Source organism: Amphiura filiformis, chromosome 15 (assembly GCF_039555335.1).
Source record: "Amphiura filiformis chromosome 15, Afil_fr2py, whole genome shotgun sequence".
Lineage (NCBI taxonomy): Eukaryota > Metazoa > Echinodermata > Ophiuroidea > Amphilepidida > Amphiuridae > Amphiura > Amphiura filiformis.
The window spans coordinates 34,918,997-34,931,728 of record NC_092642.1 but is presented as its reverse complement, the minus strand read 5'-3'; the positions used below and the strand labels follow the sequence as shown (position 1 = coordinate 34,931,728).

Below are 12,732 nucleotides of genomic sequence, written 5' to 3'. Positions count from 1 at the left end.
TAATGAATGTTGGAAATATTGTGCTTGAATATAGGAAAGGCGGTTTCTGTCTATATTTTGAAAGGGGTGGATGTGCTGTACACGTATGCATTATGTGTGGAAAATGTCTTGCTGAAAAATCCAGGGTATTATAATACCGGCATTGTAAATTTGAAATTGAATTATTGATGAACGGAAACATGCAAACATCCAAAAAACTTGGCAGGACGTATAAACCATTAAGAGGTTTCCACATATCCATATTTGAATGCTTTGATCATTACAGAACATAGGGGAACATCATGTTATGCTTATGTTGAGTCACATTTTGCTAAGTTAGGCTTGGTTAGGATTATTGAGGTTGGGTAGGTTGATATCCCACTATATATGGACTACAATGGCCTCATCTCAATGGCATAGTTCAATAACCCCAATTAAACACTCATAGTGCATAGTTGACCTCAAGTTGCAGAGTATGAGTTTTTGTACCCAAATTTTCTACGGTCATTCTATGAATGTATAAATGTATTGGGGTTAAAGAACTGTGCCCTGATAGATGAACATGTTGTGGATCCTAGTATCTACTGTCTGTTCAATTAGCTTAGATTCTTGAATTTTTAAGATATTTGAAAAAATAAAAAAATGTGGCCAATGTCATCAAAGAAAAGTGTTAGCACAGCCTTAGACCCAACGTGATTTTTACTTTTCAAATTCCAAAGTTCAAGTGAAAACCCCATTTATTTTCAATTTTGCCTCTTTTTAGGCAGTTAGGCCAAAAAAAAAAAAATTGTTTGCTTGCCCTCGAATGGATTTTAAAAATTGGGTCGGTCGGTCGGGAAAAGTTTTTTTTTTTTCCTTTTCCCAGAAACAGACATGGCGAATACCGAATCGGCGAATGCACTTAATGGTTCAAGCATTTCCGTAGCAGCAACATCACGCCATGGTCCAGCATCTGTGCTCGCCACTTGCACCTTAAACAATTGTAGCTCTTCTACATGTAGGCCTACATTTAATGAAGTGTACAATTCTCCTACATGTAGTGTTTTCTGCTTTTCAAAACTATCATATTAATCAGCGTGTTTGGTCCCTTGCTTCACCTGTACAGCTAGCGCTACTTGTGTTGTGTCCGCCATGTTTAAAGTGAAATCATATTTATACCGAGCGATTTGTGCTCTTAATAAAAGTAGCCTCAACAAACATGTTGAAAAAAATAGTGCAATGTTACTTCCTAGTCGATACGAACAAATATCATGAATCTAAATATTTATAAACAAGAAATGAATATCTGGTACAACTGTTTTCAAATTTTATCTACTTTTACCATATTTTAACATCTGCTATATTGTATCCATTCTTGCACGATATGCACGGTTATATTTTGCCTGTAAATAAACTCATCCCTAGATGCGCCATCCGAAATGTGCAGGTGGATAGACGCTGAGGTGGTATACGAAATTGCGGAACCCGACAGTCGGGTACAGCCGGACACATAAACATGCAGGATATGGTATTTTACAACGTTTCTTTTAAATAATGGGTTTTGCAGACGAAAAATACATGACATTTTAGGAAAAAACAAAAAAAAAACCACTTTTTTCAAAAAAAAAGTTCTACGGTCGGGACTGCCGAGACAGTCGGTCGGACGAGGGCAAGGAAACAACTTTTTTTTTTGGCCTTACTTGGGTCCACCAAAAGGGTTCGCGACCTTTTTACAATAAATTAATGAATAAAATAAATAAATAAATAAAATAAGTAAATAAAAAAAAATAAATGAAAAAAAAAAAAAAAATAAATGAAAAAAAAAAAAAAAAAAAAAAAAAAAACAAAACCAAAAAAAATAAATAAATAAATAAATAAATAAATAAATAAATAAATAAATAAATAAATAAATAAATAAATAAAAAATAAATAAATAAATAAATAAATAAATAAATAAATAAATAAATAAATAAATAAATAAATAAATAAATAAATAAATAAATACACAAGGAATGTAAATAATTTACATAAGCTGGGCCTATTTTAGAAAACCTTAGTTCCTAAATAATAACGTAATGTTTCAAACTTTTAGGGTTTCAATACAAATTAGGCATACTCATGTATAACTACTGGAAAATAGCTATTTTGCTGGACAATACTTCCTGATGCAGATGGTCAAATAAAATACGATCTCATCGCATTATGACATTCGTCCCCATTGCTCTAAATGGATTGATTTAAAAAAGTTTATGGTACCCAACGTTCTACGGCTTTTTATAAAAATATCGCGGGAAAAGACCAAAATTGAAAAGAAATGGGGATTTAAATTGAACTTTAGAATTTGAAAAGTATAAATCATGTTTGGTCTTAAAGGCTGTGCTAAAACCATTCTTTGATGACTTTGACCACAATTTTTTATTTTTTCAAATAGCTTAAAGATTCAAGAATCTAAGCTAATTGAACAGACAGTAGGTACCCTAAAACAGACTAAGCTTTGCAGCATTCACTGTACTTTTCCTTGTTGACAAACAGTTGCCTATTTGCCTAACAGCAAGGCAAACTGGTTTCCCTTGTTAATTTTTCCCCACCCCGAGAGTTGATATCGATCCATCATGAAAGGAAATCCTCAACCAATTTATTGGGAATTATCATGGTTCGCCCACTGAAATGTTTCAGTCATGTCCACATGGTATTTTTCATCTTGAGACTTCACAAATCTTGAGGTTTTGTTCGGGTGTGTGAGCAACACAGGTTGCTTAAGTTTTGAGGGGAGTGTGAGTGACTTGCAGAATAACTTTAGAATGTCCTGGTATGCTAACCATAAACCTTAATGCTCGTCCATACAATATTGATCTTAAATAAACCATAGGTCCTACACCTTAACCCTAACCTTAAAACAAAGAAATTGCAGAAGGAATTCGAATCATGCCTTGCTTGGTATGACTGCTTCAACTATCATAGGAAGTAGTGATTTATAGTTCCCCTCAAGTTAAATGAACAATCACAATTCAATTTTAAGTCCCTCTCAAGACAATTCTTTCATATTTCGCTCCAAGAATGATGTGTAGCATGCCTGAAAATATAGTGCGGTTGCCTTTGCTATGTATTTTCATTGTTTAAAAAAGAAGTATTTTGTGATTTTAGCATCCTCTTTTTATGACATTTTTCAGTAGATATCCATGAAAAAAGCTTATTTCCAAATTGCATGATTATGTGTATTACACCTTTCCATGTGCCATGTGTTGTAATTTCGTTCTGGTGTACCAGAACGTAATTCAAATTTCACGATATTTTTGCTAAACGAATTAATCTTCAAGAACTTTTTTGTACATAAACATTATGAAGCCAGAAGTTTCCAGTGGTATAAAAATGTCAACTTTTTCGAGAAAAGTGGGGAATGAGGCTGTGGATCATGGAATGCCCCTTTAAAAGATATGTCCCCAGCAGTCCAATGAAATAACTTTACCTCTTTGGTTTTGTGTATATGTTTCGGAAGCCTCCTGGCCCCCACCAAAGGACTGTGCCTCATGGACCCTGGATTTATTTCACCATCCTTTACATTTACCTTAATTAGTGATGTTTTATCAGGGTATTTCAAATGAAACACAGGGCTTGGATGTGAAATTGACAAAATTGTTCATGTGAACACAACTCGGTGTTGCAGTAGATTATCACCATCACAAGTCAGTGAATTTGTTAGATATCATGTTTAATGTGTATGTGAATGTGGCTGCGTCATTAAGCTAACAAGATTTCAAACTTTGTGCAGTCACTAATTGTCCCTGGTTTAATGAGACACACTCGCACCGCTTTTTCCAAAATGTCCATGTATGTTAGAACTGCAATAATTGTGAGCCCTTAAGGGGTGGGGTATGAACGTATTTATTGTGGGACATAAGAGCACATCAGACATATCGAATTGCATTCTGAATACGAAGAATGTCTTTCTGATATCAAATAATTTTCATTTTTTGAAATTCACTATATAATACAAATTTTATGACAAATTATTAAAATTTGATATTTTTTAATTTTTGATATTTAACAGTCCTCAAAGTAAACTTTATAAATCTAATTATGATATGTACTGAAAGTGTATGTAGCTGGGATGAAAAGCCGACGATCAATTGTACTCTCAGCTTCCACAAAAAATATGTGAAAACGTCGCTAAACGTTAATATCCCATTCCTTAAAGGAGCGGTTAAAATTGGGGGAGGGTGGGCAAGAATATTTTTTGGCAGGCGAGAAGGGGGGGGCAATTTTTGGTAGGCTGAGAGGGGGCATTTGGAATTTAGGCAATCAAATGTGGAAACCATGATGAACATGTTGTACAGGAGCACATTTATGCTCTGAAAGTGCAATGTCCATTTACACATAAAGAAGGAAAAGAGCCGTTTTATTATTTAAAAATATGAATCGAAATAAAATTGACCTATTACTTATTGATCCATTTACGGAGCAAGCAGGCATCTTAGGCGACATGTTTTGATAAAAAGAAAATCTTGGTCCCTTTAATGCCAAATCTCTAGACACAAACTATAGTAACTAGATAAGCCATGAAAGTAGGGCTGCCTCTGGGTGGAACACTACCTGAGGATGATTATTGTCACACCCTCTGAATTCTGATCCTTCCTGACCTTTGTGTCTTTTGGAATCCTGTCTCTTCAGAGTAAATCTTAATGCTCTGCATACTATACTAGCCATAAGCTCCAACATAAAAAGTTGTAAGTGTTGAGATATTTTCAGAGCTATCTTAAAAACCACTGAACCAATACTAGGCTTGTTTGTACTCATTTTAATGCATTTTACATGCTGATTCCAAATATGGTCATGAAAATTTACAATTCTGAAATTTTTTGAATTTTTGAATTTTTGTTGAAATTTGTCGTCTGCAGTCGACACTCGCCACCCGTGCGAAGAGAGTTACATGTAAGTAGTCCCCGGCATGCTGAACTAAAGTGGAAAACATTTAATATTATCCATTTTCAACTGACATCACATAGCTACAATGATATTTGACTTTATATCGCAATGTTAATCAGTTGCGTGGGTTTGGGAGTAGAAAGACATACTAGAATAATCTGCAGCAAGTTCCTTCCTCATTGATAGCAATATCTTTGAACATGATAAGTAGTTTGTTTGACCTTTTTAGATTCATTAATCATAATTTCATCTGATAAGTTTAATTTTTGTGTAAAGTTGTGTTTATCACTTGATGAAATGCTTTGATTTTTTCCGTTATTTTCAAACACTGTTTTTTGTTTAGCTGCTTTGACAAGGCAAGTGGGGTGATGACAGAAGCTGTATTTTTCCCAGTTTTAGCCATTTAACTAAAAAATTACAACGTACTGCATAATTTTTAATACTCAATTGATTAGAAAAAACATAAACAAAACAATAATAATTAAAATGATTACTATCAAAACAAAACCTGTAAACATTTATCAATCGATCATTTGGAGGGACTCTGGTATACTTGGGGGGGGAGGAGATTTGCCGCTGGGATTCCGAAAATATACCCGTAATATATACCAAATTTTGAAGAAAAAGAGACTCAAAAATTAGATTTATGATTATTTCTGAAATTTCAAAATTACGGTAAATACAAATTTTGCTAAAAATAGTAACCAAAGACAAATCTGCATTGTTTCAAGATGTTGGGGAAAAACACAAACAAAACCCCATACCCTGAAAATTGTGATCCGAAGTTATAGCTAACAAAGCCTGAAATTGCACCCCAAATGTGCCACACATCATGTACCCACCTTTCCAATATTAAAGAACCACCCAATCCAAAATCAAGAAGCCCCCCCCCCACCTGGGACTGACAGAATTGCATTTTCACTTGCTCTATAGATCACATTATCAGTATATTTTTGTCCATTCAAAGTCTCAGCAAGTTCATTGTATGATCAGACATGATATGAGGCAAGGCTTGGATTATTTCAACACCAGAAGGACATTTCCGATTTAAAACCAAATTACTTAGTAATCAAAAAAGAAAACACACATGTATGCTTTTAGAAGATACTCGTATCATAATTGCAGAAATACACCCATATACACAAAGGACTGTTTAGATAATCTTGCGAGCTTTAAACAACAATTAATTTGAAATTGGTCTGGACTCGTGGCTTATACCCACAAACCAGCATTGTGCCCTTTCTGTCAGCCAGAGTCAAGCTCGGGAAATTTACAGTAAAATGCTATTTTTACGTCAAATTGATTTCACAATTTCGATTAAAGCGTCTCTATAGCAACAGTTTCTTACTAACAAATATAAGGTTCATAAGACAATGATTTAGCATCAAGAATAGAACAAGTAGTAGTTGTTTCAAGTTTTCAAGCTCGGATATGCCAAGATTGCTAAAAATGGAAAAGTTATAAAAACTATCTATTTCACCACAGGAGTAAAGTATTTTTTTTCCCTTGTGGCTATTAACCATCACCACGCTGTGTCGACTTCAGACGACAAGTTACAAATTTTCTTTAAAAATTCAAAAAAGTTCATAATTGTACATTGTGATGACCATATTTGGAATTACCTTGATAAATGCATTAAAATGAGTACAAACAAGCCTAGTATTGATTCAGTGGTTCTTGAGATCGCTCTTGATATTTAGAGATAATATCGCAAAACTTAGACTTTTTATGTTGAAGCCTGTGGCTATCATGCAGAGCATTAAGGGAGATTGCATTAGGTGGCTTCAGTTTATCTTGGCTGCTCAGCTATCAGGTTTCCAGGTGTATAATTCCAATGTACATATAAATGGAATATTTGGCCTGCGTATATTTTATTCCTGTGCTTAGTTTGATTTGGGTTTGCAAACATCGCATAGAAAAAAAAGAAAACAAAACAAAAAGCAACGTTCAAAATCGGAAAATCATGAATTTTGTGCAATAAATAATGCCAGCACCTCAAATTTCACTATATTAAAAAAAAAACACAAAATGATGAATAAACAACTAAATGTAAACAAACATATGAACAAACAATAATCAAACAATTACATGAAAAAACAGGAAAGGTGATGGAGGCCTATAATTTCTTAGTCAGTACCGTAACCACCGGTATAAGCCCACCTTCGCTATAAGCCCACCCCTATTTTTCTAAACATTCTGGGAACAAGGGTGCACTCAGGTATAAGCCCAGTACTAAATTTTGGCCAAGTTCTTAAATCAAAGCAATGCTTTGCTCTCATATTAAAGAACAAATATAAAAAATATCAGTTGATAATTAACATTCCACACTTATAATTTTAAGAAATTAACATAGAAGATAGAATTACTGGTCCATTGGGCATGTATACAAATGGGGGGTGTTTGTTCTTATTTTTAAATTAAAGCACTAGACCTTCCCCGGTTATAAGCCCACCCCCATTTTTGAAGTGAAATCTGCCATCTAGGAGGGTGGGCGTATACCCGAGTGGTTACGGTACTTTTGAGTAACTACACTTTGATTGACCTTGAGTTTGGTAATGACAATCAGTGCTCATTTGTGCATGCATTCAAACCTCCTTGTACGCATGACCCTGCATGATTAGGTTAGCACGCATTATTCGGTACTGCGACCAGCGAAATGCGCATTGATTTGACTAGAAAGGCGAAACAAAGTACAGACCGTACACAATACGACATCACTCATCCTCATCTAAATAAAATTCTGTCCACCAGGAGGCCTCCATGGGGTAATTTGAATGATAATGCTATAAAACAGGTGATATGGATGTGGAATCGAACTAGAGATCTGTCCCCCTGTCATCTTAGATTGTCCACCAACATGGCTGCCATTTCAATTATATTGTTTCAGTTGGTTTGTTGCATAGGGTCTATACTTAGTTTATTTACATGAATCTATTTTCAAGGGTATGTAGATGTATTTTTTTGCTTTTTATTAAAGAGGAAGATCCACCAGAGCAGTTCTTCTGTGGTGAACCAAACCTGCCTGGTTATCAAAATAATCAGTGCCATGGTTATCTCTGAATTTGACAGGTGCTAATTGATGCAATAACATTAAAACATCAATCAGCACCTGTCAAATTCAGAGACAACCTTGTCACTGATTAATTTGATAACTAGGCAGGTTTGGTCCACCCCAGAAGAACTGCTTTGGCGGGGCTTCCTCTTTGAGAGATATTTATAAAATCATTTTATCCAATATAGTAGCACATCAAATTAGGTTCTTGATGAAGCTGACCCAGTGATGCATCTTTAGATTCACTCTATTGATGAGATGGTAAAGGTTTTTCATAAGGTTCACCGGAACTTATCTATATGATCAATTATTTACTAATAAGTTAATTTCCAATGATGTTAACATTTCATTTCAGCTCAGGTCATGGACAGAATGCTCGACATGATGAAATTGGACCATTCCTGTTGAAATCCATACCCCCTGTGGAAGACATGACCTTAATCTGCCCCATAGGGAGTGTGAATTTCAAATGGGGTAACATTAATGGGTGATTCCACTGACTCCATTTGAAATCTACACGCCGGGTCTACACCCTCCTGTGTGGAAGATTAAGGTCATGTCTTCCATAACGGGGGGGGAGAATTTAAACTAGAATAGCCCAATTTGTTTTCAATGAAGAAATTTCCAATCTGTTTACCTGTAGTCTTTGTCAAAGACCTTTGTGTTTCATACTGAGGTGCTCGGTAAATCCCATAATTCCTTACGGTTAGACCCTAGATATCACCATTTGATGTCACGCCGACTTGCAATGTGCAGTAACGATGTTTGCTAAATGATGTGTGCATTGGTGATGTCAAATGAAGACATCTGGGGTCTAACCGTGAGGAATTGTGGGCTTTACCGAAAAGGTCAATTGTCAAGAAGCTTCATGACCCAGAACTTGTACAAGTAGGTACGATTGTCAAAACCGTCACAATCCATGCAGAGGGCCGCATGTAGGGCGGGGAACCAGTTTAAAATGTTCCCAAGCTATATACTCCTACACATACCACTCATGTATGCAGTTTATTAACAATCGGTTTCTCAGGCTGCGGCACAGACTAACCCTCGCCACGTTTGAGTGGACAAAAACACAATTAAATTGTGATCTTATGATGTGATTTGAGCACGACCCATTCCCGCCCACTCTTAAGACTTCATAAAGTTGCTGAGTAATAGCGATTTTTTATTGGTGTATGTCTAAATGTGACATGCATGACTCGGAGGTGCGGTACTTTGGTTGATTGGAAGGATTCATCATACAGGTTTTGCTTGAGAGGAAACATAGCCAGTGAACTGTAGGATTGTCATGTCATTGGCCCACTAAGACAAAATGGAACTGAACGATTTGAGATTAATGCTCTGTGTGCTAGCCGTAGGCTTCAACATAAAAAGTCAAAAGTTTTGTGATATTTTTTTCAAAATATCAAGAGTTATCTTAAGAATTACTCAACCAATACTAGGCTTGTTTGTACTCATTTTAATGCATTTTTCATGCTGATTCCAAATATAGTCATGAAAATTTACAATTCTGAAACTTTTGATTTAAAAAAAATTGAAAGTTGTCGTCTGCAGTCAACACCAGTGTGGAGAGATTAATCCAGCATTCAGGTACCGTATAGGTTGTGGTACTAGGTAATGGGCGTATGTGATCCAGAACGCTTTAAACCTTCCAAAGTGGATACAGGTACTAAGCTTCATCAAGTCAACCAGCTCATGTTGATGTTTGTTTATCGTTTGCAAATCTGACATAATAAAACCTCGCCTATAGTCTTTGTGATAAAGATTGTGCCGTAGTGACATTTAGGTGGATACGGTCCATTTAATGTTACACTTTTGCCTGGTTGGTTTAATGTTCTACTACTGGGTTCCGGAACGAGCATCCGTAGTATTACTTATATAGCGAGTAATACATCATAGGGAATAATGAATTGGAGAGAGAGAGAGGCCATGTGGATAAAAGCTGTACTTGCTGCATCAACAAATCATCGTAGTGATGATGCATGAGCTTTTTATATTACATAATTGAGTTACGCTGTCAAATTGACGGAATAGATTGGCACATTTTTGCCTACTTTTGTTTTTCGGACCTTTTAAATGCGGCAAATTTGCATGCGCACCTGTCACCTGTTACCCAGCCGGGTGTCAATCACGACGGGCAATCTCGCGACGTGACACTTGCGAAATAGACATATTCGGTTGGATTGGTATCAAGCAATTTGATTTACCTGGCCTATAGCCATCTGCCAGAGGCTTTAGAAAATAGAAATTAAACTATGTGCTCAGGTTGAATGAACTGATGATGCTATCTTTTTTGCATCCTACCATTTATCTTGTTCTCCTCTCGCTAGCAACAAAATAAGTCATCACGGTCGTTCCGCGGTGGAAGCTAATGTCAGTTCGTGCAAGGAAGCCGACGACATCAGACAACTGGCAAACAAAAAAAATCTGTGGTTGCTATATTTCTACATCTCCGCAGGATGTGAGGAATCTTAAGGAAGGATGCTAATCGCTGTTTGGTAGTTCTGCCAGCGACATGTAATAAACTTTAGTTGTGTCGAGCATTGATAGGAATTGTGTTTTATTATTATCAAATGTCTCAGCATGCGAAATGGAATCTCCGTGATCTGGTGCCCTACATTTTGCCAATTCAGACATGACATGGTGTGCGTGTATAGATTAGACATCCACGGGTTCATCACACAAATGTCATTACTACGCCAGTTGGTTCAACTTCTTAAGAAAATTTCATTTGGAACGTGACTTGTTTTTGTAATGCAGGACTTGTTGTTTGTAAATCACATTGCACTATATGTCCGAGCGTGGTATCGGATGCACCGACTTGTGTCTAACATTGGTACGAGTGAATTATATGTGTGTAAAACATGTCTCTTGGCTCGCATTCTGGTGTGAAGTAATTTGTGAAACTGGCTGCTTGATATTTTGAATTTCGCACCTGTGCACCGCGGATTGGCAAGTCGTTATCAGCGGGAAAAGGTGAACGTCGTCCAAAGATACATATTTGAGTAATATGTACACCTGAAAGGGGTCGGTTTGCATGGCCAGCCTGGTCGACTACTGTATATATTGATGCATAGGAAGACGACTGCAACATCATACATTGTATAATGTGTCATCGGACACACTATCAGGCAGCATGCTATCAAACCTTGTAATAGAGCACATACGGAATTGAACAGGACGTATGCGGTGGGGGAAGAGGTACCCCCTATATAGTTAACCTCGGTGATGTCAGTGCAATTGCAGTAGCAAGCTTTCTAGGAATGTCTTCAAGCTTTTGTTGACTGCTAACGGTGGTCGCTGATGATGGATCATTTCAACACAGCTTACTTAAGTTGCACTATAGGTCGATAGTTTGGATACACTGGCAGACAAGAGTTTTAATCACTGTGTTTGGTTTATGCTTTCTGTATAGCAGTGTAAAGGAACTTTGTATTGAGTGGATTAATCAATTATTGCTATACAAGTGTTGAGGAACATGGAATGTAATGTAATAGAGGTACTACATACATTGGAGGAAAACATTCAAGACACTCGTCTCCGGATTTGGAAATACACGAAGCCATGATCTACATTTTTTTTTCGTTATAAAAATAACCGATAACAGAGTCAAATTTCCTGAACATACTTTAAATGTTGTGCTATTGCATATATGCTATGGCATATACCTAGCTTGTTGGTAGTGAGATTTAAACTGTGTGATTTAAAAAGTCTGATCAGCTCATACCAGCATGCGACATTTGGTGGAGGGTTTCTCGTGCCTTGTGGATTACCATGTCGTTGCTAATATACTGTCTGCGCTGGGATATATCTTTTATAGTGGTGAGCGGATTTAAAGCCATGAAGGGTTTTAACTCAGTCTGCTGAGAGCCTCTGTGGGCAGTGCATTGAACATTGTTTCATGTTTTTTACATCATTATGAAAATCAGCTGTATGTTTGCAGATGCTGTGTAATGAATATATTCTGAATCAGTTTGCTGAGGGATACTTGTGATGCTAACTTGATTATGGCACCGTTTCATTGACTGGAAGTTTAACATTCTCTTTTACACCAACGTTAGCCTATCCTGAAAGCTTATGGAAAGCATTACTGCTACTGTATTGCATCAAATTAGCTTAGTTCTTCACCAAGTATTGTGCTACTTTTGTGTACATGCATCATTTGGGGGAACTTACCTGTTTAAAAATGCACACGGATTTCCAAATTGCCTCTGCATAATTGATGAGTATTAGTGCTACATACTGTCTCAGTTCATCTAGTTCTCATTACGGATTATGGGCTTCCTTCCAGGAGGCGGACATACAAACAACATGGAGACACTATACAGGGAACAAAATGGAACATACATGTTCAGGGCGGCTATGGCTCTACTGGAGGTATGTGTGTGTTATCTCTATTTAATTCAGTTGATATGTAAAACACATGTTTTTGTCAGGTTGAAGATGAGCCACTTAGAGTGATCAATACTTGTAACCATTGTTTGAACTTCTACTCTGGCAGCGAATGTATGGAGCGATGTTTATAAAGGTGTCTTGTGTTTGTCTTTGTCACTTGATTTTTATTTTGAAAGGGAAATAGGTAACAAATATGGTTTTACACAGATATTTGAAAGATAATTGCGAGATTATCATTGCTTGTAGCATCTCTTTAGTATGAAAATACAAGTATTTTTGCATCTGTCCATTGATGATGATATCAAATTACAATCTCATGTAATTCAGAGGCTTGTGCAACAAATGGTGTTCATACTTCTTGGTGGAATATCAGAGGGGAAATCTATTAACTCTTTGCATGGATC

The 12,732-nt window shown here is 36.4% G+C and overlaps 1 protein-coding gene across 2 annotated transcripts in view; it reads left to right on the top strand.

Annotated features, from left to right (window-relative positions):
- LOC140171562 (PDZ domain-containing protein MAGIX-like) overlaps window positions 1–12,732 on the top strand; it is a 195,468-nt gene that overhangs the window by 90,956 nt on the left and 91,780 nt on the right. Inside the window, exon 1 of one of the 2 annotated variants that reach the window (XM_072194837.1) lies at window positions 10,251–12,310. The exons of the other annotated variant lie outside the window; for it this stretch is intronic. Within the exon in view, the coding sequence (XP_072050938.1) occupies window positions 12,209–12,310 (102 nt within the window). The 5' untranslated portion in view covers window positions 10,251–12,208. Of the gene's footprint in view, window positions 1–10,250; window positions 12,311–12,732 lie in introns of those variants that run through there. 2 annotated transcript variants of the gene reach the window in all.